Source organism: Erinaceus europaeus, chromosome 6 (genome assembly GCF_950295315.1).
Source record: "Erinaceus europaeus chromosome 6, mEriEur2.1, whole genome shotgun sequence".
Classification (NCBI taxonomy): domain Eukaryota; kingdom Metazoa; phylum Chordata; class Mammalia; order Eulipotyphla; family Erinaceidae; genus Erinaceus; species Erinaceus europaeus.
This window is the reverse complement of record NC_080167.1, coordinates 40,161,941-40,188,876: the sequence shown is the minus strand read 5'-3', so window position 1 is coordinate 40,188,876 and position 26,936 is coordinate 40,161,941. Positions and strand designations below refer to the sequence as shown.

Below are 26,936 nucleotides of genomic sequence, written 5' to 3'. Positions count from 1 at the left end.
TAAACCAACCAACAAAAACCTAAAATCACATTTTATCCTATCTACAATTTTCTTATGAATACACCAAATGCATACTTTATAAACTGTAGTGGCTCTAAACATTTTAACGATAATAAGGACCTAGCTTTTTCTGTTTGTCATTCACTAGTCCTTAGTTTTGGATGAACACAGACAGTTACAGGAGATGTCTACCTTACTGTTTTGAATTTACAAACCAAGGCAGCAGAACAAGATCTAAAACACAACCAGACACATATTTTCTGGTCCTTTTTTGCCTTAAAGAAAGGTTTTCATTGAGAGATAGAGTGTTAGGAAGGAAAAAAAAAAAAGTACTCAAAGCAAAGATGGAAGTTAGAGAAAACAATAGTCAAATTGCCAAGACCCTGAAATGATGCCATCAATGACCATAGTAGCTGCTGCATACTTTTCTGTGTGTCAAGCATATTGCTAGGTATTTTACACACACACACACATATATATATACATAAATATATATATATATTTTTATAAATGTCTAGTGCCCACAATGCCCTATACATTTTTGACTTGAAGATACTAGACACCATAGCCAAAAATCACAAAGCTAATGACATAGCAAGACTCAAGCCTGCTTCTTTCTGAATTCCAAAGAATTTTTCACTACACACCATCAACAGAGGAACCAGTGTGGTGTGTTTGCTCATTCATTCAATGAAAATGTACTCTGTGTCATCTATATGTCAGACACAAATGAACATATTCAATTGATAAACTCAGAGTCAGAAGCCAGAGGAATGAAACTGAGAGGAGCCTGAAAGGACTAAGGTTCAAGTTGACTATTCCAATACAAAGTTTCAGATCTAGAGTAGAAAAAGGAAGTACCCAGGGCACAGAGTTTAGGCTCTCAGGGTCACAGGTCAAGTATGTCTACTTCTCCATGAGAATTTAAAGATTAATTTTTCTTGCCCCAACTTATCCTATCATAATTACTTTGACTTGGAAATTATTTAATGGTAGATAGAAAATACTGGAATTATTTTAAGAAAGAAAAATACAGACTTAGGAACTAGAAATACCTAAGATAGAACCCCAGGTCCCCATTTTCCATTTATATAAATATTTTGGATATTGGTTTCCTCATATGTAAAAGAGGATAATAGGGGGGCGGGTGGTAGCGCAGCAGGTTAAGCTCACATGGGGCAAATCACAAGGACCGGCATAAGGATCTAGGTTCAAGTCCTCGGCTCCCCACCTGCAGGGCGGTGGCTTCACAAGCAGTGAAGCAGGTCTGCAGGTGTCTTTCTCTCCCCCTCTCTGTTTTCCCCATCTCTCTCCATTTCTCTCTGTCCTATTCAACAACAACATCAATAACAACAATAATAATAACCACCATAACAATGAAACAGCAAGGGCAACAAAAGGGGGAAAAATGGCCTCCAAGAGCAGTGGATTCATAGTGCAGGCACTGAGCCCCAGAAATAACCCTGGAGGCAAAAAAAAAAGATAATATTCCCTGATTCAAGTAGATATGATAATTAAATAATAGTACTTCTTTCTGTTTTGTACATTTTAGTTTTCTGAATTATATTTCCTTTATTAATAATAAAACAAAGTAATCTTAATATAATACAATATCACAACCTTCAGATTAATATTGATGTGGTATTGGATTATCTTAAGATAACTTTGTGATTGCCTATTGATTAAGGAAATACAATTATTTTTAGATCTATGTGAGGAAAATAAAATACTTCTGGTTAGGAATAGCAATGGTTGATATTTCATGAGGATGTCTTTCATGACAAGATCATTTAGTTTTCCTATTCAAATTTCCTAAAAGTATCTAATACCTTGGTTCCCTGAGCTTTTCCTCTTCCCAAACAAGATATTAAATTAGTATTCTTTTTAGGAGGTGGAACAATCAGAGCACATTTTGAGTGCTTCTGCTTTCCTATGATCAGAAATAAATTGATTCATAAGTCTTCTGCTTCTCTAAAAGATTTAGGGATGAAAAGTCCACCAGCTAAACCAGCTTGCTGATGCATAAATTCAAGGCTAAGTGATTTAGAGCAATCAGACATACTCTGTTTCTGCTGTAAATTCTTTCTGATTGAAAAACCTAAGTCTGTAGCTTGTTTGCTGAGACACACTGTTTATTCCAGGTAGATCAAAGAGCATTTCAGAAAAATGCAGGAGAGATGATGTATAGGCTAGTCTTCCACTATGTGTTATTGCAATGTAATATTCGACATCTAGTTATGTGGATGTTACCTTTTATAGTTCAACTCAAAGTGATTTTGCCCAATGCCATTCATTTATAAGAGAAAATTACAGCTCAAGGAAGTGAAATAAGTTTATATAAGATTGTACAGTTACAGTCAAAGAAGCTGATGAGATTTCCTATGACTTAGAATATAAAATAATTCATTTTGAAACAATATGATATTAAGTAGCATAAAATTTATTAAAGCTCAAATAAATGGGCTTATAAAAAAGGCATGTACTTACAATGAGTGATGGATATTTTATTTGGTACAAAGAAAGGGTAGCTTTAGTTTATATTTCAAAGTGTTCTCAGTTGTCATTTATAGATACATATATATGTATATGTGCTTATATATTTGATTTACTGTCATTTCAATGAAAGTCTGTTTGATTTATTTCTATTAGAATAACTATCATCTTAATTTTTGTGTCTTGAAAAAGTCCAATTATACTATATAGACACAACCTTTACAAAATACCAAGGTGTTTGTATTGAACAACTAAGATGTATATGCAAAGAAAATATTCTTACAGGAGTGATATATATCAATATATATCTAATTTTTGCATCAGAAACTAAAATAGTGAAAGTGCTGATTTTCTATGCAAAATACAGTCATCATGCAAACAGTTCTCTGAAATTATTGTATAATAGTACCTACCTGCTTTTTTGAGAGATTTGTTCCAGTTTCTTGGCTAGTGTACAGCACTCTTCCTTTAACTTTGTCAAAAATGTGTTCTGGGAGGTCATCAGTGAAAACTGTTCATTTTCTAGAAATGACAATAAACCCCCACCAAGATGAGACAGTTATGGTTGTAGCTCTGCGGTGCTCCCATATGTAGAGTGATAAAAGCTCTAAGACCATCACACACTTTCTATACACCACTAGACCACTTTTAATACCCTAAGTCAAAGGGATACTTATCTGTCAAGACAATAAGTTTTATGAGACATTTATTTTCCTAAATTACATACTAGAAATATTTTTGATCATACCAGCTTGATGCAGTCTTTTAACATGTTGATAAATTGTCAAATACCTCAGCTAGATAAATAGATGCTTCTATCTTGGATAGAAGCAATATGAAAGCTATTATATTTTTATTTTGACAATTTTACTATAAACAGTGTCAAAAATAATCACAACCAAACAATACAAAAAGTGTAGTGATTGAGGAACTCTTTTCTACACTATAATTCATGCTTTATGTTGCCTTTTTTCTCCCATATCTGACCATTCCCCATCCATGAAGATGAAATACATCAACTTCCTTAGAATTTTTATTTCATTGTCAATACCATGAATTTAAATGAAGATCTGGTTAAAGAAGGAAGAGAGAATTTGCATGTGTGTGTGTCTGTGTAAAATGAAAAAGTGTTCTTGTGGTGGTTTTAATAGTACATGTCTCAGTCTAGCATTCAGAACTCTGACCAGATTCATGATAAGTATCCTGGTAGTAATGGGGACAAATAATTTATTCTGTGATCTCCTCCACTTGTTTTTAGTGGGGAAAAAAAAAAACTACTAAATCTGGTGATTTTTCATCTCTTCTGGCCAATTGTTGTTACAATAAATTCTGAAGAGCTTGAAGGAATTATGTGTCAATATGACATTTGCCTCTTTATATTAATGAATTTTATTCACCTGTAGGATAAGCTGTAATGTTCCATCATGTCATTAAATACAGTATATGTTACCTAATTTGAAGATATCTTTAAGTATGAGATGCAATAAAGCCCTTTATTCCTTCTCAATTTTAGCTAATGATTGGCAAAAAAGCATATAGCATACAAAGCAAAATAAACCAAGGCACTAAAATCAAGCAACATTTTTCTGGAAGAGACAAGATCAATTAAACTTTTGTTTTAATAGTACAATCAGCTTGGAATATGTGGTGTGGAATTATAATGACTGACACTGTCTTGTTTTGACTCACACTGTCTGTGAACACACAACTCAAAAGTGAAAGGAACTACATAATGCTCTCACAGAACAAATCAAACTGCCTATTTTCAAAGTGCATTTTACTTTCAAATTAAAGGTAAAGAGTTACTGGCCAACTCAGTCTGCAGAATAGCGCCAACGTGATGAAAGATGGCAATTTTTAGCCAAGCTGCCAGCTGTGGTCAATGCCTTGTATTAGTGAATTTTAACAGCAGTTGTGAGAACTTGAAGAATGCAAGGGATTAAACATCACTCTAGATTGGGTTGGGGGAGGTGGGGAAAAATCATACAAATGCTAAAAATGTTCGAAGCTGCAAAGATTAAATAAAGGAACATATCAATTTGGAGCCACTGAATTACATCCAGCTGCGACAGTGAATTAAGAACCGATTAATGGCTAAAGCTTTTCTCCAGTTTGGAAGCTGAAGCAAACTCATTAGGCTTTTAGAGTAGCTATAATGTGTGTACTGTGGGAACTGTTCAATGCTATTCAGGAGACTCTAACTGTAAGCTCAGAGCATTTCCCGCAGAGCTTCTGATGCTATTTTCTTTATATAACATGTGTGCCTGCAAACCCAGCCAAAAACAAGCCCTTTGTTTTTCTACTTTGTTGTGGTCTCTCTCAGCTTTACGTTTCTTGAACACAGGTAAATAAACTCATAATCCAGATGGTGCAACAGATGTGAGAGCAGCACTCTGAAATCAACAGACAGTGGGCAATACTTTCCATTTTCTCTTTTAAACGCTAACTAATATGTAATTCGGAATCTCCGGTGTAGTTAGCATCTGCTCCCTTCGGCCAGCCAAAGGTTACAGGTGTTCCTGATGTCATTTCACAGTAAGGCGTGGGCCTGGCTTGTGAGCAAGTGCCCAGGCTCTAATCTTTCCCTACCACCTACCAGTTTTGTCATGCTGGGCTTCCATTTGCTGTATCTTCTGTGTCAGCTCCTGCTCTCTTTTCTGGGCCTGAAGGGCTTGGGCCTTTGCTTCATTGCTAAGGCTCTGCTGAATGCTATCTTTTTCCAGTCTACAAAGCAGAGAAAAGACAGAAAGAAACTGAATATACAGATGCATGAATTGCTATCACTTCCTCTATAGAACGCAAAGAGTTTATGATGCATTAATTTGTCAAGACTAAAAAGACAACAATCTCTCTACACTCTCCTCCTCCCCAACAACCCCACTTTAGGGGGAAAACCCAAAGGACCTACCTTTTGTGCAATGTTAAATGCATGTTGTGAATCCAAATGAACCAAAGTACATGACTTGAAAAATTTTTTTAAAAAATCATGACAATTAAATAAGGGTATTTTGTAGCTTTAAAAAGACATATCTTTTTCTTTTTTTTAATTTATTTTTTATTTAAGAAAGGATAAATTAACAAAACCGTAGGGTAGAGGGGGTACAACTCCACACAATTCCCACCACCCAATTTCCATATCCCATCCCCTCCCCTGATAGCTTTCCCATTCTCTATCCCTCTGGGAGCATGGACCCAGGGTCGTTGTGGGTTGCAGAAGGTGGAAGGTCTGGCTTCTGTAATTGCTTCCCCAGAAACATCTTTTTCTATAGCATCCTTATTCTTTTGTCCCACCAGCTAATCTTCTGTTGTCTGAATTAATATTATTTCTTAAAGACTCGAATTATAGGAATAGTAGGAAGATACCAGAACTTATTAGGAATTATAGGAATAGTAGGAAGATACCAGAACTTAAAGTCTTGAAATTAAGCTTTATAAAGTCTCTCTGCTTTTCCTCCCAAAGTTAAAATGGAAGCTTATAACTCAAGCAATGCATGTGAAGTACCACATACATGTTTTCATTAAGTATTTTCACACATTGGGTCATGTAATATGAATATAATGAAAATGTATAGATTCCCAGTACGTTGTAATAAAATCCCTTTTGGCCTCACGTTGGAAGAACTGCAAGCTGAGAAACTTCCATATTCAAAGACAAAATTCTATCCCACTCGTGATGGCGCCATCCCATTAGATCAACAGCCAAATGTATCATAATGGCTCCAAAAGAGAGACATTTCCTGAACAATTAGAACCTAAATAATGCAAAAGACTTCACCACACTGTGGATAATAAGGCTGTGTGTATGTGTGCATGCACACACACGTTCATGAGAAGATCAATCTCTACTTCACACGCATACATAGGGACACACATATTAGGCTGTTTTTTGTTGTTGTTGTTTGTTTTTTTAATACTCTTAAGCATGGGTAAGTATCCTGAAGGTTTCCTTCAATTAACTAACTTAGTTATTTCTAACTCCTGATCTCCTTGTGGGCATTTCTCATCCATGCTGCTTTCGTTTACTAATTGAGATATTTACTGCCTTGCTTTTGCCAAACTAAAAATAAACAATCCCATAAAGCTATCACCACCAGTCTATGTACCGCTGTGGAACTTCAATTCACTGGCTACTAATTATAAAGCAACATAAGGAAAGTCTGTATTGAAATTGGTCAATGCATGTGGTAATGTTGTCGTGTAGAATTAGAGTGAAAATACACCCACACCTCACTCAATTGGCATCATTAGGGGTCCATACTAAATGTGAAATAAGGTCCCTTCTGGTACTTCAAATGACAATACCTCCTTGGATTTGATCCAGTCTTGCCTCACGCTCAGTTACAAACTGGTATATTCCAACAAATGGATAGTCAGATAGGTCACTTTTTGCACTCCCAATCACACCATGGGTTTTTCTGGCCATGGATCAATGCACATGTCTCTTTGTTTTCCTGGGATGTATCTCACTCCCACAACCCCCAACCTCTAACCCACCTCCACCCACCCCACCCCCACCTCCCACCCCTGCTTGACACATACAGTTTGCTTAAGGACTTGACTGTTCAAAGCTCCCCCAACTCTACTTTCTGTTTCTTCTAAGTTAATTTTTCTTTCTTCAGTAACTTAAATATATGCTATTCATGGATATATCTAACAAAGATAACACTGATCATACTGTAGTTATTGTTTGTCTCATCTCCATTTTTTTTTTTGCCTGCTCCTGAAGGTCATTTCCCCCATTTTGTTGCCCTTGTTGGACAGGACAGAGAGATATCAAGAAAGGAGGGGAAGACAGACAGGAGAGAGAAAGATGGACACCTGCAGACCTGTTTCACCACTTGTGAAGTGTCCCCTTGCAGGTGGGGAGCCGGGGGCTCTAACTGCCCATCCTTGTGCTTCTTGCCATGTGCATTTAACCTGCTTTGCTACTGCCTGGCTCCCATTTTTTTGCAACCTGATCTCAGCTTAGTTTTTGGTGCCTAGAAAGTGGACAGTGAACGGTGAATGAATGGGTTCTTATATCCTTGGCATAGGGGTAAGGAAGGCTGTAGTGTTTAAGTGAAAATGGAGAATCTCATCAAGAAAGAAAAAAAGCCAAAAACATTCAAATGTATGAAGGGGAGGAGGGGAAAAGGGGCAGGGATAAGAAAAAGGAAATGAAGAAGAGTAGTAGTACACAGAACAGGATGGACCTAATGGTCTTGCCAGCTAGTGAACATGTTGCTGAAGGAGTCAGCCTGAACAGAACACTGTGAAGTCTCTCACCAATAATCATCCCCACAACAAATCAGAGCAGGGGATATACGTGGGAAACCTGAGCTCTGGGATCCCTAAAACTGGATGACCATAAAATACATTGTTCCAACCTGTATCTATTTGACACTGGTGAAAAGGGCACTACTGTGATTATCACAAGACAAAAGCTATAACCAGAACTAAACTTTTCTTTTTTTAAAATTCATTTTAAAAAGGAGACATTAACAAAACCAGAGGATAAGAGGGGTACAACTCCACACAATTCCCACCACCAGATCTCTGTATCCCATCCCCTCCTCTGATAGTTTTCCTATTCTTTAACCCTCTGGGAGTATGGACCCAAGGTCACTGTGGGATGCAGAAGGTGGAAGGTCTAGCTTCCATAATTGCTTAAGTAATGGCTCACCATCCATTTTAGCCTGAGAACTTACTTAGTTGCTGACATCCTAAATGTAATGTAAAAAAAAACCTACTGTCTTACTCCAATTATCCTTATAAAATACAATTTTCAAGTACTCTATTGGGCTGGAAGATAGATCATTGTTAGGCAAAAAAGACTTTCACACCTGAGGCACTATAGGTCCCAGGTTTGACCCTCAGTACTACCATAAGTAAAAGTGAGCAGTGCCCTGGTTAAAAATAAAAATAAAATAATTAATGAACAAAATAAAATAAAACAAAAAACTCTATCAATAAATGTTGAATTACATATCACTTTCAATTCTGGAAACTTTTCCTCAACTCTCACTTTACTGAATAAATTATGCATCATCTCTTTTCTGCATACCTACGTGCCACATTTTGCTCCCCCCCCCACATTCCTCATATGTTGCCTTCTCCCTTTAAGGTTCTTTCTGATTTAATAGGCTTTTAAAAAGCTGTATCATGAAAAAATGGTAGAGAGTAGTATTGGGGGAGAGAAAGAGGGAGTACCAGAACCTTGCTCAGCTCTGGCATAAAGTATTGCTGGGGATTGAATCTGGGGCCTTTGCAGCTTCAGACATATAAGTTGGTACTCTAACAGAATGAGCTATCTGCCTGGTTTTTTTAGTGACTTTTTTTTTTCATGTATAAACTTGGGATGGTAGAGTTGAAAGGAAATTTCAGATTTGTTTAATTAAATCCTCTCACATTACAGTTGGAAAAATGAGCATATAACATTAAGAATTTGTTCAGAATCGAGTCGGGTGGTAGTGCAGCTGGGTACAGGCACATGGCACGAAGCACAAGGACCAGCTTCAGGATCTCGGTTCGAGCCCCCAGTTCCCCACTTGCAGGGGAGTTGCTTCACAGGTGGTGAAGCAGGTCTGCAGGTGTCTCTCTCTCCTCCGCTCTGTGTACCCCTCCTCTCTCCATTTCTCTCTGTCCTATCCAACAAAGACGACATCAGTAACAACACAATAACTACAATAACAATAAAAAACAAGGGCAACAAAAGGGGAAATAAATAAATAGAAACAAATTTTTTTTTAAAGAATTTGTTCAACAATTAAACTGTAAGTGATGAAATAACAGGTGGGATTTGAAATCTTTTTTTTTTAAGGAAGTCTATTTCATAGCACTCTAGGGTTAATAGTTAATATAACAGCAGATTATTGATAAATTTTTTTGATAAAAATCATGCCCATATCCAGAAAAATATTAGAGAAGAATTACTATAAGTTCATTTAATATTTATCAAAATACTGTTGTGTGAAAGACACTGCTGGGGCACTGAGTCAAAGAAACATAACTATTATAGTCTTTGATGTAATGAATTCAAAATGGCTAAAACAGAAAGTAGAATGTGAAGTACACTGTCAGAAAGGTACAAGGTGGAAAACTAACACAGCATAAAGAGATTTTATTTTAAGCGCAAGTGGCACAAAGCGCAAGGATCCTGGTTCGAGCCCCCGCCTCCCCACCTGCAGAGGAGTCACTTCACAAGCGGTGAAGCAGGTCTGCAGGTGTCTATCTCTTTCTCTTTCTCTGTCTTCCCCCTCCTCTCTCCATTTCTCTCTGTCCTATCTAACAACGATGACATCAACAACAACAACAGTAACAACTACACCAATAATAAAAAAGACAAGGGCAACAAAAGGGAAAATAAATAAATAAGTAAATAAATGAATAAAAGAGATTTTAGTTTTTGACCACTTTTTCTTCCAGGGCCCATCCTTTCTTCCCCTCCAAGCCCTACATTACCCTTTGCTACATCTAAATGTCCCTCCCTTTTTCCTCGTCTCTCTCCAGTTCAGAGCCCTCATCTCTTTCTAGTATTTCTTTATTTGCTCAAATATAAGAACATTACCCCTACTAACCACTAGCAACTACAGTATTTTTTATTGTTCTCAGACCTGGAAAACATCATGCTGTCTACTAATTTTACTGTTGTTTTTATTTTGATATTTTTATAACAATAAAAAACCTAAATTATTAGACCAGCGATCTTATCCCATTCTTCTACGCAGTAGGCAAGAGAACCCTTAAACCTTTGTGGATACTTGGGATTGTTTTTGTTTGTTTGTTTTTTAATATTTGTTTATTCCCTTTTGTTGTCCTTGTTGTTTTATTGTTGTAGTTATTGATGTCATCCTTGTTGGATAGGACAGAGAGAAATGGAGAGAGGAGGGGAAGACAGATAGGGGGAAAGAAAGATAGACACCTGCAGACCTGCGTCACCGCTTATGAAGTGACTCCCCTGCAGGTGGGGAGCTATTGGTAGAATCTGGGGCCACTTGCATCTAAGTACTGAATAATACTTATTATCACTATGTTGCCCACTTGTAGTGTTTACCAATTTTCATCATTTTATGACGGCCTATTTTAAGCCAAGCAAGTAAAATCACTAAATAGAGTTAGGAAGAAATAAGTATAATTGGTATGTGCCAATCCCAGTGCACTGTTTGTTAGGTAGTCTCTTCCCAGATTTCTCCACTGTAAAATTACTAATTTCCTCTTTGTAATTAACACAGGTGATTTGCTGGGAGACACCACGATCATGCAGAAATCTTAGTCCTCATCAGACTTTCACCTACGAGTGTTTTCACTTGATGCAGACTCTTAACATTCTTATTTTTTGGTTAACATTGTGCTGTAAGGAAGAGTTGTTCTTTCTCATTTATTAGTTTATACAGAACGATGAATAAACAATTCTTCTTCTATCCACTAGGTTATAATTCATTATAATCATTTATGTTCAACTCATCCTCGATTTTATCATTGAGAACTGCTTTAAGCCGGTTTCTCTATGATGTACCTGCATTATTCTTGCACTTCTCTACAAAATATTCCAGGTTTACTTTTTACTATTCTTGTAAAAATTTTGTTATATGCATTTGTGCAGGGGCTCTTGTGACTGTCAGTGTTTAGAAACTGAGATCTGTCACTAGGTTGTTCTCACCACTACTGAGAAGTCTTGGCTTCTAGGTCACTTTGGGACAGTTAAAATGGGAATGAACATATATCTTTTTTAAAATAAATGTGTTTTTAAAAATTATCTTTATTTATTTATTGAATAGATACAGCCAGTAATTGAGAGGGGTGGAGGAAATAGAGAGGGACAGATTTAGCGAGATGCCTGCATCCCTGCTTCACCACTCACAAAGCTTTCCCCTGCAGGTGGGGACCAAGGGCTCAAACTTGGGTCCTTGCATAGTGTAATATGTGCACTCAAACATGTGCCACTGCCTGTTCCCATAAATATTTTCTATATGTATTTATATGAGTGTAAACAGTGTGAATATTAATATTCCCTTGGATGTTTCCAATTCTGATACAATAATATAAAGCACAGTCTCCCTCATTCCATAATTGCAATTTTATTCCTTAATAGTGAGAAACTTGGCTCTGGTTACCTTAAACATATTTGCTTATTTTTTAAAACTAATTTTGCATAGAGAACACTTTCAAACTTACCAATTTACTATCAAAAGCAAATTTACTAGTTAAAAACAGTTATTTAACTACTGTGTGTTGCTTTGTTTTTTCAAATGTAAACATCATTTTCAGTTGATTTTCTTTGTGCTCTGGGAAAATTACATCTTGCGAGGCACTGAAATAAACTAGAAAACTCAAGAGTTAGAAGAGTCAGATTATAACAACTACTTCCTTATTACATGTGTGACCATAGAGAAGTAAATTAATCTTTTAATACTGAGATTCTTCATTTAAATAGGATAGAAAAACCCTAAATTAAGGGGCTAAAACATTTCTATTATTATTATTTTTTAAATTGCCATCAGGCTTATCACCTGGGCTTAGTATCTGCAAAATGAATGCATTGCTCCTTCTCACAACCATTTCTTTTGTCTTTTTTTAATTATTATTTTTTAAAATTTTGAGTGATTTAATATTGACTTACAAAATTATAAGATGACAAGGGTATAATTCTACACCTTTTTCACCACCAGAGTTTTGTGTCCCCATTCCCTCCACTGAAAACTGCAGTAGTTCTCCCAAGATCACAGATACAGTTTGACTATTATTTCTATAACTGTCTATCTATCTATCTATCTATCTATCTATCTCTATATATATCCCCCCCCCCCCTTTTTTCCTATGGGCCTGTCTTCTTTTCCTCTCTAAATCACACCTACTACTTCTAATTGTCCTTTTTTTTTCTCCCCCCACCCCGCCCCCCACCCTTCTCTCTCTGGATCCTGAGCCCTCTGGTCATCTTCCCTCAACATTTACCTCTCTGGGAGTCCTTTTTTCTTTATTTGATAGGAGAGAGAGAGAGAAATTGAGAGGTGAAGGGGAACAAGGAGAGAGTCAGAGAGATACCTTTAGCAATTGCAGTTCCCCCTCTTATTAAAGGGCATAGTCAAAGGCTACATAGCTGTGAATTTCTGTGCTCCCATCACTTTATTAGGAATGCAGAGAAAGGGGGATCAAGTGGTGGTGCACCTGGTTAAGTGCACACACTATAGTGTGCAAGAACCCAGGTTCAAGTCCCTGATTCTCACCTGGAGGTGGAAAGCTTCATTAGTGGTGAAATAGAATTGCAGGTGTCTCTCTGTCTTTCTCCCTCTCTATCTCCCCCTCCTCTTACAGTTTCACTGTCTTTATCCAATAATAAATTAATTAATAACTAAAATAGGCCTAATAGCTATCTACAGAATGGAGACCTTGCCCCCCAACTCTTTATCTACACTATTCCAGCCTTTAGGTTCATGATTAGTCAACAACTTATTTGGCTTTATATGTTAATTCTTTTTTCAGCCACCAGGTTCCAGATGCTAGCAGGATGCCAACCAGACTTCCTTGGATAGACAACCCCACCAAAGCGTCCTGGAGCTCCACTTCCCCAGAGCTCCACCCTACTAGTGAAAAAGAGACAGGCTGGGAGTATGGATCGACCTGTCAATGCCCATGTTCAGTGGGAAAGCAATTACAGAATCCAGACCTTCCACCTTCTGCACCCCATAATGACCCTGGGTCCATACTCCTAGAGGGATAAAGAATCAGGGGAGGGGCTGGAATATGGAGATCTGGTGATGGGAATTGTGGGGAGTTGTACCCCTCTTATGCTATAGTTTTGTCAGTGTTTCCTTTTTATAAATAAAAAAGAAAAAAAAATACTTTGAAAAAGTTAAAAAAAAGAAATGCAGAGAAATGAGAGATTGAAATGAAAGCAAGAGACTTATTTCAATAAATATATTTGTGTGTACCATTAAATGCTTCCATCATTTTTTGATAGCCATACTCCAAGTTAATTCTCTTCTATTTTCTCCATACATTACTAAATGACTTCCTTCAACTATGACATAATCAATTGGATGTATTAAAAATACATTGGTTGTTAAAGAAACACATTTGAAAAAATTTAAAAAAGCACACAAATATATCTATTGCTTTAAGAATGTTCCAGATGGAAAGACATGAACATTTTATCTAGAATGTAAATGCATGAGGAACAAAACCTTTGTTTTGCTCAAATATTTACTCCAAATATCTGGAGTAGTGCTTTGTACACAGTTATGCAGTCAACAAATATTTGAGCAAATAAACAGACACATGAATGAATAAACAGTCCTAAGTGGGAGTTGGGTGGTAGTGCAGCAGGTTAAGCGCAGGTGGCGCAAAGGCAAGGACTGTCATAAGAATCCCGGTTCGAGCCCCCTGCTCCCCACCTGCAGTGGGGTCGCTTCACAGGCAGTGAAGCAGGTCTGCAGGTGTCTATCTTTCTCTCCCCCTATCTGTCTTCCCCTCCTCTCTCCATTTCTCTCTGTCCTATCTAACAAGGATGACATCAATAACTACAACAATAAAACAACAAGGACAACAAAAGGGAATAAACAAATATTAAAAAACAAACAAACAAAAACAATCCCAAGTATCCACAAAGGTTTAAGGGTTCTCTTGCCTACTGTGTAGAAGAATGGGATAAGATCGCAGGTCTAATAATTTAGGTTTTTTATTGTTATAAAAATATCAAAATAAAAACAACAGTAAAATTAGTAGACAGCATGATGTTTTCCAGGTCTGAGAACAATAAAAAATACTGTAGTTGCTAGTGGTTAGTAGGGGTAATGTTCTTATATTTGAGCAAATAAAGAAATACTAGAAAGAGATGAGGGCTCTGAACTGGAGAGAGACGAGGAAAAAGGGAGGGACATTTAGATGAAGCAAAGGGTTATGTAGGGCTTGGAGGGGAAGAAAGGATGGGCCCTGGAAGAAAATGTCAGACTTTGAAGCTCAATATTAAAATGAGTTCTTACATCAGAGCCTGAATCAATTCTAGGAAAGGAAGCAGAACAGAATGGAAGTTAACGTCTTTCAAGGGAATAAACACAAAAGTAGATAACAGAAGTAGCCCTAAAAATAATTTTACCTCCAAAAATGGTCTTCTACAGTAGCTCCAAAATAATTTTGAAATTAATAATTTAGAATGCTTAGCTTTAACTGGGCAGGCAATGGCATACCTTGTTAAGCTCACATGTTACTACACTCAAAACCTAGTTTCAAGTCCGTCCTCCTCTTCTGTAGAGGAGAAGCATCATGGGCAGCGACGCAAGAACTGCAGGTGTCTCTCTGTCTCTTTCCTTCTCTATCTTCTCCACCTCTCTCAATTTCTTTCTCTATTTTCAAATAAAGAAAAAAAATGGGGCACACCTGGTTAAGTTGTGGCACACCTGGTTAAGCTCACACATGCACAAGAACCCAGGTTCAAGCCCCCGTCCACACTGTCCTCACCCACAGAGGGAAACTTCACAAGTGGTGAAACAGTGCTGAAGGTGACTGACTGTCTCTTCCCCTCTCAATTTCTCTCTGTCTTGTCAAATAAATAAACAAATATTAAAAAGAAAAGCCCAATGGCTTGTTTCCTCTTTTCTTGGGACATTGGGATGGTATATAAAAAAAAGAAAAAGAAAAGAGGGATTTGACAGCATCTAATAAAAGTTTGGGCAGGGAGTGATATTTTAAAATATATCAATATAAATATATAGTGTAACTTCAAAACAAAGGGAGGTATGTTTGATTAGATACTGCCTGCTTCTGTTTTTTTTATTTATTTATTTCTTCCCTTTTGTTGCCCTTGTTGTTTTATTGTTGTAGTTATTATTTTTGCTGTCGTTGTTGGATAGGACAGAGAGAAATGGAGAGAGGGAGGGGAAGACAGAGAGGAGGAGAGAAAGATAGACACCTGCAGACCTGCTTCACCGCCTGTGAAGCAACTCCCCTGCAGGTGGGGAGCCGGTGTTCGAACCGGGATCCTTACGTCGGTCCTTGTGCTTTGCGCCACCTGCGCTTAGCCCGCTGCACTACAGCCCGACTCCCCTGTGTTGTTGTTTTTTTTTTAACACTGTTGGGAAATGATTGACAGGAGAGTTGGTGTCAAATGACTACAGATTCTCATGTCCCCTTATTAGGTGTCTATGCCACATAGCTACTGCCAAATTTTAGTCTTGCCTGATTCTACAACACCTTTTGCATTATTACAAAACAAACAAAAAGCCACAGTAAGTCTCTTACTATAACCTTTACAAAGTCTATTTAAATATTGGCCTCTCTATTTTCCATAACAATTCTGTAAGACAAAGAGACTATGTACCTGTTGACAGGTCAGAACACTGAAGCTCAAGGAGTTAAGAGATTTTCTTTTAGTAAGTGGCAGGGCTAGAACCAGAACCCATTTTCTGACTCCAACTTCAGTTTCCTTGCCATACCATCCATTTCCCCAGATAGGTTTAGTGAAACTTGTTTTGCTCATTCATTCAACAAATACTTTGTGCTAACCACAAGTGTGAGACTGCATCACACTATAACAAACCATACCCTTTAAAGAGTTCATAGATAGTAAAGAAATTAGACAAGTCAAAACAACTAAAAAGTAAGTATGATAAATGTTAAAATAGGGCTAACCTCCTGCCATTATAGGTGGACAGGACAGGAGCTGGGTTGTATATATACAGGAAGCATTTAAAAAATTAGAAGTATAAGTGTTAGGAGATAATTCATCTGGTACATGTACACCTTACTACCTACAAGCCTCTGGGTTTGAGCTCCAACACCACATTGGGTTACCATGGATACACTGGGGAAGTGTATAAAGATGGAGGGAAGGGAAGGGGCCTGAGGGGGGCAGGCATGGAGAGAGGGCTTTGTGTATGAGAGTGACTAGGGACTAGGGACTAGGTTGGGGATGAAAGTGTTTTGCAGACACTTACCACAGGAAGATAAGAAATTGTACCCATGTATCAACAACTGTACTGTAAACCATTACCCCCCCCCCAATAAAATGATAGAAAAAAAGTTGGATCAGTGCTATGGTGTCTCCTTCCTTAGTGTCTCTTCCTCTCTATGAATGAACATTAGAAATGTTGGCCAAGGGAGGACATTCATTGGTTGTATATGAATCATCCCCCCTTATTACTACTACTATTATTATTATTACTGTTCCTGTTATTATTATTTTTGCCTCCAGGTTTATCACTGGGGCTCTCATTTATTCTTTATTTTCAAAAAAAATTTGTTTGATAGGACTAAGAGAAATTGAGAGGGGAGGAGGAGATAGAGAAGGTGAAAGACAGACACCTGCATATCTGCTTCACTGCTTCACTTGCAAAGCTCCCTGTTGCAAGTGGGGAGCTGGGGCTTGAAACCAGATCTTTGCACATAGTACGAGGTGGATTTAACTGGTTGTGCCAATGCCCAGCCCCCAAAATCTATACACTTAAAACAAGTAGTACTTAGTCATCCAAAGAATTGTAATATTGTTACAAGTGAAGTGGACATGGCAAAAATCCAGAAAGAAGAAAGAACCAGGTGTCTTTGGAATGCTGCACCCGGTTTTGGAATGATTGGAGGGTGGGAATATATATGTTGTAGGGCAGAAGCGAGCAGTTGGTAGAAGGGAAAGATGAAACTGGAGATGTAGGCAGGAGCCAGAACAAGAAGCTATTTTTAAGGACTTTATCCTGAGGGAAATAAGAAGCCAATGGAGGGTTTTAAGCAGGGGAGTGTTGTGATCACACTCATGCTTTAGAAAGATCACTCTGGCTGCAGTGTGGGGAACAGATGGGGAAGGGACAACATTCGAAGCAGGGAGAGCACTTATTACTAGAGCAATAGCAACAGAATTTTCTGCCATTATTTCTTAGATACAGTAGATGCCATAGGTAGATAACTGAGACTGAACAATCATACAATGCAGATTTCAACTGTAAAGATTTTTTCAACAGTTCAGAGGTTTTTGATATACATGAGTGATGATATGGACAAAGTCCTGTGAGATAAAGTCCTCTCTTCTGTTCTACTTTACACCAACACAGGTCGGATTTCTAGACTAGAGCATAAATATGCTATTGCATAAACTAGGTTACACATTTATGCATATTCCCCTTGTCAAATTATTCATATTTTCCATCTGACTTTTTAAATATTTATTTATTTATTTTTCCTTTTGTTGCCCTTGTAGTTTTTCATTGTTGTTGTAGTTATTATTGTTGTTATTGATGTCGTTGTTGCTGTTGGATAAGACACTGTGAAATGGAGAGAGGAGGGGAAGACAGAGATGGGGAGAGAAAGACACCTGCAGACCTGCTTCACCGCCTGTGAAGCGACTCCCCTGCAGGTGGGGAGCCGGGGGCTCAAACCGGGATCCTTGGTCCTTGCGCTTTGCGCCATGTGCGCTTAAACCGCTGCGCTACCGCCCCACTCCCTCCATCTGACTTTTCTAGGTAATCTAAAACTTTTCCAGACTCTCACCTCTCCCCTCTAAAAAAAAAATCAATTTATTTACATATTACTAGTGATTAATTCTTCTGGTGAGTCATTGTAAGTTATGCAAAGTGGGGTCAACATTTATTATAAGTGACATTTCTCTAACCTGTTGATGGATATGCACCATTGTCAGATTGTGGGACAACTGATGGAAAAAAGTTTCTTATCTAGAATTAAAATGCTTTTGAAATTAATTTCTAAGATCCATCATGGAATGGGTAATGTATGGTTATTTTGTAGATAGGGCATTTATTCATAAATATAGTGTCAAAAACTAGTTACTAAATATATTTAAGTGCCTTATTTTTTTTATTTAAGAAAGGAGACATTAACAAAACCGTAGGATAGGAGGGGTACAACTCCACACAATTCCTACCACCTGGTCTCCATATCCCATGCCCTCCCCTGATAGCTTTCCCATTCTCTATCCCTCTGGGAGTATGGACCCCGGGTTGTTGTGGCTTGCAGAAGGTGGAAGGTCTGGCTTCTGTAATTGCTTCCCTGCTGAACATGGGCGTTGACTGGTAGATCCATACTCCCAGTCTGCCTCTCTCTTTCCCTAGTAGGATGGGGCTCTGGGGAAGCGGAGCTCCAAGACACACTGGTGGGGTCGTCAGTCCAGGGAAGTCTGGTCGGTTGGTAGATGCCTTATTTTTTTCAAGCACGATACTGCTTCAGTTATTTGGACTGTTGGGAGATGAGGTATCCCATATGAGAGACTTTTTCAAGTATTGTACTTAGAATTCTGATTATTAGAAGCAGATATATGTCTAACATATACTAATTCCTGCGTTTTTTGTTTGTTTGTTTTTGGTTTTTGCCACCAGGGTTATTCCTGAATAATGCTGGTGACACTAAAAATCCACTTATCCCAGTGGCCATTTTTCCTTTTTAAAATTATTGTTATTATTTCTGATTAATAGTAGGTCACAAGATTGTAAGATTACAGTGTATAGTTCCACACTGCACTTACTACCAGAGTTCTGTATCCCCACTCTCCCACAGTTCCCTTTCTTTTTTCTTAGATAATACACAGAGAAATTGAGAGGGGAGAGGGAGATATAAAGGGAGAAAGAGAAATACCTACAACCCTGCTCCACAGCTTGTGAAGCATCATATCCCCTGCCACTTAACACCCCCCCGCCGCCCAAATGGAGAACAAGGGCTTGAACCCAGGTCCTTGAGTATGTTAGTTTGTGTGCTCTACTGGGTATGTCGTCATTCAGCCACCCTATGCCTCTGCTTCTTTAAGTATACTATATCAACTAGAACAAACTCTTCTTCACAACCAGGGCACACAACTTCAAATGGTGTAGGTCTCCTTGCTGCTGCTGTTCTCACTGCAGCTAAGCTACTAGACAGGTAGCTCTTGTCCTATTTTCAGCAGTGTAACCAAGTAACTAGAAGTAGGAGGAACTAAATAATAGTCAACACATAAAAGATCTCAAGTTGCCAGTCTAAAGAATCAGAATTAAACAGAAGAACACTCAGTGTCTACCATAGAAATTTTATGGATTGTTTTTCAATGATTTGTTACTGTTTTTTTTTTAATATCTAAAAGTGGTGTCTTAATTATCTGGTGGTTGTACTCTTATGGAATCGGGAGTACTGATACACGTGAGCTTGTCAAACAAACAAAAAAAGTCTCTAAGACTTTGTGAGAAATATGGCGGTTAACTATGGGAGGCGGGAGGGCAAGGAAACAGAACTTTGGTAATGAGTATTGTTGTGAAACTATATGCTATAATCTTACAATCTCAGAACACAGTAGTAATCACAAATAAAAAGTGGTGTTTTGGGCTACCTCTACTGATATTACACTGGATCAGTGCAAAGTATAAGGTCCTTGTGGCAATTATTTGCATTTAAGAAATACTTAATTTTGTAAATCTTAGCTTATGGGTATGTGTCAAATTACTGAATTCACCCCAAGACTACGTCTATGTAAGTGCTGTACCAGAGTTGAGTGTTCATTGTTTTTCAAGTGGAATACTGTTGGCCGAACATTCAAAATATTTGTACATATAAGTGAATTGTGTTCTGTTGTCAAACTTTGGCTGGATAACAAGAACATAGTTCAGCTTCAAAGCTTAATTTGAGATCTTCGTAACCTTTCCACTACTACACACAGTTCTAGAGCTGAAAGAAGTACATTATCAGAATAATAAATTGGTCTAAGCCTGTGTTTTCAGATTCCTACTCCAGTATAATTCTCACTCTTTAAAAATAATAAAAACCATTGTTCAAGCTACAGTAATTAGGTCATTTTCCTCATCAAAACATTGTTTCTTTTAATTATTTTGGTTTAACATTATTCCTATTTGTCCTGAAACACCTGCCGGTGTCCCTATTCTTATTCAGATTCTGAACTACTCCTTCTGTTTTAGTAACTGAGTGTTTGTTGAATTTTCCTCTTCTTCCAAATAATTTCTTTTAAAAAATATTTATTTATTTATTATTGGATAGAAACAGAGAGAAACTGAAAGGGGAAGGAGGATAATGAAGGAGAGAGACATCTGCAGACCTGCTTCACCACTCGTGAGGCTTTCCCTCTGCAGGTAGGGAGCAGGAGCTTGAACCCGGGTCCTTGCACACTGTAGTGTGAGGCTTAACCAGGTGCGCCACCACCTGCCCCCTCCAAATCATTTCTAAGCCATTGTCCTTACTATACCTATATCTGTCAAGAGGTGCCCTTTCCATTCCTAACAATCTGTTTTTCACTTATTTCATTTATTTTTATATTAGTTATTTTACAATAATATAATAGGGGTATAGTTTCATACCACTCCTACCACCAAAATCCTGTCCCACCTCACACCTCAATAACCACCATAGTTATCCCAAGGTCTTAGATATGAGTTGACTATTTTTTTAAATTGCATGTGTTTCAATTCTCTATATTCCACAGATAAGCAAATCAGCCTTTATTTTAAATCAACATTCACACATTGTACAAAGTAGCCTTCCTGAGCCTAATATCCCAAATTCAGGGATATTTTTGCCAGAGAAAAAGTCATATAAGCAATGAAAATCCTAAATTATATTTAAAATCGTAAATTATATCTAAAACTATTTAGATATAATTTATACAACTGGCTTTTGCCCCTTAGAACTTAATATCTACTGCCAGCAGAGCTGGGTCATTCATGTGGACACAAGGAAGTGGGAATTAAGAGCATAGACTTTGGTTTCAGTTAGACTTGACATCAGACTTTTAATTGTTCTTCTGTTGATTGTATCCCCTGGACTAGTCACTTTCCCTGAGATTCAGTTTCTTCAGTTGTGAAATGGGATAATAATAGCAACCCTACTTACAAGGTCAGCAGGATATGGCAGGTAAATATACTTAGTATAGCACTAATACATAGAACTCAAAAACAGTCGTCAGTATTGTTATTATCTTCACCTATTTTCTGTATTACGTCTAAAGGATAATAAATATATTTATCTCAATGACAAGCAATGCTGAGGAGTGAATCAGAAATTTCCTCAAAGTACTGACCAAAGGTACCTAAAGAGAAGTAGTATTGCGCAGCAATTTTGATCTGTGTTTTGGAAACACAGAGACCTAGGTTTGAGCTACTTATGTGACTTTAATGTGGAGCTTCAAGCTAAAGCTCATTTTATCACTTAATAAAATCTTGTCAGGATATGTGAGATACTCTTACATAAAGCAACCAGAGATATCTGGTTCAGAGCACTCTTGAATGGGCTTTAAATTTACTACCTAGCTGTCTAACTGTGAACTTATTTTCAGCAACTCTTAACACACAAAGACAAGGAAAGGAACTAATTGTGTGTGCTGCTGCTATAGCTGTTGTCCAAGTGCCCTCCAAGTAGCCAACAATAAATAACAGTTTCCTCTGTCTGCATCCACTTCCTCCAAATGATAGTTCTTCAAGAAAATGCCTGGATTCTTTTTTTTTTTTTTCAACTTCAGTAACACTTGATTGAGGGAATGCTGATTTTCAGGATTGTTGTTGTCATCAGGGTTCATTTCCACACTTCCCAGAGACAGGTGTCAGAACATCTCATCCTCCACCTAATACTTTCTATTGATGACATGTTAAAATAACACTAATTATAAGATGGGTTAAATAAGCAGTGCTATTAAAATTAACTTTTCATTTCATTTTCCTTTAAAACTGTAGATATTTGAACAATTTAGATTACATATGTAGTGTGCAGTTAGTAGCCGTCAATATAGTTCTATTGGACAATACTGGTTTGAGGAAAACTCCTTTCTTACTTCCTTACAGCAGAGCACAATTTTTAATCCTAATGGTGCACAAGTCAAAATAACTATGTTGCCACAAAGGCTAACATTAAGTGCTTCGTGGAGACATTACAGTTCATACACTGTATAAAAAAGCAAAAACAATTCAAATAAGATTTGTTTACAGGAATACATTTCCCAGTGAAATCAGTCACTATTGCTTACGAAGGGAAAACAGAAGAGAATTTCTGATAGAAAACTTAATTGGAACTGAAGTAGTTGCCATAGCACACCAAGTAAGTGATAAAGGCTTTTTGTTTTTACATTGGAGTTCTAGTTTGAAGCAACCACTAAAAATAGACACTCACATTTTAAACTAAATTATAAATCACACAAAAAATTACTGTATACCACTGTCAAAGTGTAGAAAATTCCCCACTTATCACTAAATACATAGATTATAGACTCCTATTAAGTCAATGCACATATAATTGGACTTACTGTACCTTCTGCAACTGTTTAATTGGAAATTGATACTCTACACTGTTCCCTCCATACACATAGATTTCTTTCCTGCCCCTCATAATCATTTTCATATCATTCATTACATTTCTAGAAAAAAAAGTAAAACACTCTCAAAATTTATCCAGAAGACCATGTAGTCAAATTAGTTTAGTCAATCAATCTGTCAGCCAGTTTAGAAAACTAGTCTACTGCCTGGTGAGCTAATCTGTTTATCGTTTTCATTTACTGTAAAATATTATGTACACTCTGTAGAATGCAAAAAAGCTGATGGTTTCAAACTCTACAAAAGTTGCTGATGTTGATTTGTTGAATGAAATTTAACTCAAGCCTCCAGAAAAGAGGGTGAGTGTGAATGTCAGGCCCCATCATGAGAAGTACAACTCTAATCATCATGATCTTTACATGAGTGCTACCTATAGAAAATATCACCAACACAAGCTCCCTGAAATAATTCTGAGTTACAGGTGCTTCTAAGTGCTAAACTTGAAAACTTTTTTTTTACAGAAAAATCAACGCATTATGAGTGCTAAACCTGAAAAGTTCTAGACTTTACAAAAGTACATGAATTGCTCTACTTTTTTGCAGAATGCAAGGAGTGATACTTGTGAAAGGGAGAAATATTGGCATACCAAGGGTTTGTAGGAGAATGAAGTTTTGCTCAGAGTCTTATTTAGAGAACCACTCCCCACATTTGCACAAAGAATTCCTGGTAAAAAAAACTGTATGAAAGAGTTCATATTCAAAAGTAACCAGAATAAAATTAATTTGGATTAGCTATTTCCAAAGTATATCCTAAAATCCTGACTTCTGTGATATATAGAGAGCTCTAATATATGAAAGTTTCATTGCAAATTTTAGAAACTCTAAAAACTAAATTCTTTTTTTCCCCTTTTCACTTTTTTATATAGACAGAGAAATTGAGAGGAAGGGGGAGTCATAGAAGGAGACAGAAAGACAGACACCTGTAGCATTGCTTCACTACTTGTGAAGTTTCCCCTCTGCAGGTAGGGGCTGGAGTTTTGAACCTGGTTCTTTGTGCATTTTAACATGTGCACTAAATTTGGTACACCACTGTCTGCCCCCTAAATCCCTTTTCTTTGTATATTTTACTTATTGAGTAGAGAGAGAGAGAAACCAAGAGAAGAGAAGGAGATAGAGATGGGGAGAAAGACACCTGCAATATTGCTTCACCATTCATCAAGCTTTTTCCCTAAAGTGGTGGTGGGGGGGGGTAACGGGGAACCAGGGTCTTGAACCTGATTCTTGCCCATAAATTCCTTCTAAGAGATTTATAATACACATTAGCATATTACAAATCTAGAAATTTCCTAATGTCAAGACTCTTATTTGACTCAACTTTTTCAAAAGAAAATGATATAACAACCATCACCAGAGGAAATATAGTGGTTAAATCTACTTTCTAGAACCTAAGCCCATAGACTTGAATCCCAGATCTACTACTTAGTAGGGTCATGACTTTAGTGAAGCTATTAACCTAGATATGCCTCCGTTTCCTTAACTGGAAATGGAACTTGTGGCAGAATGTACCCAGAAGAAAAGTGTGGAGATTAAGTGAGTTAAAGAGGGTGCTATGTCTAGAGAGCAATCCTTACCACCCCACCCTCTGGCTGGAAGAGTATTCCAAAGAGGGCTGCTGTCTGCAAGCTAAAGCTCCTTGCTTTTTTGTTTTGAGACCTAGTAACCCTGTGTCAAAGTTCAACAATTATCTTTCCTTTCAGCAACAGGCTATGTAAGACTCTTACAGAAAAATTTCAATGGACTGATTAAAATTATAATATCAGTGAATACAAATGAGGATAACATAGAATACCAGAAGGAGAACTTAACTAATTGAGAAGATGGAGACTTTAACACCTACGAGGTAACTTTTAATCCAGGGGCAGGTCACTTAAGCTTCTGCACCTCATTCTTTTCATTGTGTAGTGAGTGTTGGACTAGATGTGTCATTTCGTTACCCATTCATGTATGGTGTTGCAGATTTAAGGAAGGATTATAAATCTAAGTGCAGTCATTTGGATGTTACACTTACATTCATAGACACATTAGGGTACATAAATCTTGCCCCTCTAGGCTATAGAATCCCCAAATAGAAGGATCATCCCTCTTCATTTATTTTTTATTTTATTACTGTTTTTAGTGCATGGTACAGTGGAAAGAAAACAAGCACTCAACAAATGTTGAATGAATACCTGTTATTTATTTATTTATTTATTTATTTATTGCCACCAGGGTTATTGCTGGGGCTCGTTGCCGGCACTACTTACGAATCTACTGCTCCTGCCAGCCATTTTCCCCCCTTCTTTTTCTTTCTAATTTATTGGGTAAGACAGAGAGAAATTCAGAGGGGAGGAGGACATAGGAGAGAGAAAGATAGACACCTGCAGACCTGCTTCACCACTTATGAAGCACCCCCACCACCACAGGTGGGGAGCAGGGCTGGAACCTAGGTCCTTCTGAGTGGTAATGTGAATGCTTAACTGAGTGGCCCACTACCTGGCCGCCGAATGAATGCCTGTTTAATAGCAACCATTGTAGTATCCTTTTATTCAAAAAATGAAATAAAATTCAAGATCCTTATTATGAAAGATCCAAGCTGGGCACAACAAAGCACACATAGTTCTGGAAAGTTACCAGATCAACCTATAAAGAACTTATTTAATCTGTGCTGTGAATATCAGATAATGGCATATTTTGTTGTAGACTGTTTTTACTACCTTTTAATTTGAATCCCATGACTCTAGTGAGTTTTACAGTTTTTTAATGCAGCACTTTCATGGAGTAGCATTATTATATAAAGGTATTCAGTAACTATGATGAAAGAAAACTATAAAGTATTTTCAATCAGTCTCATGTAAGTTTTTAGATAAATAAGAATAACAGTTGAAACTTCTTAACAAGAAGAGAAAAGAGACACCTTTGGGAACTGATTTTTAAATACAATATGTCATGGTCTGGGCGATGGCTCAGTGGTTATAGAATAGGACTTACATGTGTGAGGCCAAAGAACTAGCACACTTGGACAGTGTGCTGCTTTGCCATGTGTGTGACAAAACAAACCAAAAGCTAAAAACAAATAAACAAACAAAATACGACCCTGGATATGAAAGCATAACACAGGCCAGAATGGTGCTGCTTGCTTTCTTGTTAACTGGAGAATAAAAGTTATTCCTTTTTATTAGAAAAAAAAATCACTATTCTCCTTTCAAAATACAGTTGTACATAGTCTTTAAATAAATGACCAAGAGCTAGGAACTAATTTACCTAGTAGAACCCATATCTTACCATGTGCAAGGCTCTTAGTTGAATTCCTGGAAATACTATGCATGGCATTACAGGAGTTCCATGGATGGCAGAGCAATTCTATGATATTTCTCTTTCCCTCAGAGAATAATGATGAAAAATCTGGGGAAGTCGGGCAGCAGCTCAGTGGGTTAAGCACAGGTGGCGCAAAGTGCAAGGACCAGCGTAAGGATTCTGGTTTGAGCCACTGACTCCCCATCTGCAGGGGAGTCACAGTGAAGCAAGTCTGCAGGTATCTATCTTTCTCTCCCCCTCTCTGTCTTCCCCTTCTCTCTCCATTTCACTCTGTCCTATCCAACAACAATGACATCAATAATAACTACAACAATAAAACAAGGGCAAAAAAGGGAATATTTATTTTTATAAAATCTTAAAAGAAATAAAAAGAAAAGAAAAACTTGGTCCCAGGAGACTATTCAGCAGTGTTGTGTGTGAGAACCAGAGTTCATTCACCAGCTCCAGAAAAAGAAATGATGTACTTCAGGAAGTGGAATAGTGGCTAGCACATTGGACTTGGGCGCATGGGGTCTGGAGTTTGAACCCCAGCATTTCATGCACTAGAATCACAGTCTGGTTATCTCCAGATCATCTCTCTTTTTTCTCTCCCTCACTAATAAATCTTTTTTAAAAAAGAGATAATTAAAAGTGTTGAGTAAAGGCACATATACCTTCCATAGCTGCTAATCAAATTTCAGTTCTTTTTACTAACAAGTTTTTACTAAGACCTTAGACATTATCTTTAAAATCCAATTTTCTAAAATGCCCCATTTAGATCAAATGTAACTAATTTGATACAGGCTACTCTGAGAGGGAGAATATAAAGACAACATTCCTTGAATTTACTCTATTTACCTGTGAAAAGGATGCAGAAATGCTTATGGAGAAATGACTCGATCTTTAAAATCTCAAAATAATTGTT

The 26,936-nt window shown here is 37.4% G+C and overlaps 1 protein-coding gene across 3 annotated transcripts in view; it reads right to left on the bottom strand.

Moving 5' to 3' along the window:
• SDCCAG8 (SHH signaling and ciliogenesis regulator SDCCAG8) overlaps positions 1-26,936 on the bottom strand; it is a 278,824-nt gene that overhangs the window by 96,560 nt on the left and 155,328 nt on the right. For all 3 annotated transcript variants that reach the window (XM_060192058.1, XM_016193181.2, XM_060192059.1), the window contains 2 exons: positions 5,090-5,217; positions 2,907-3,015 (listed from right to left, as the gene is read on the bottom strand). In XM_060192058.1, coding sequence (XP_060048041.1) covers positions 2,907-3,015; positions 5,090-5,217 — 237 coding nt within the window. The remainder of the gene's footprint in view (positions 1-2,906; positions 3,016-5,089; positions 5,218-26,936) is intronic.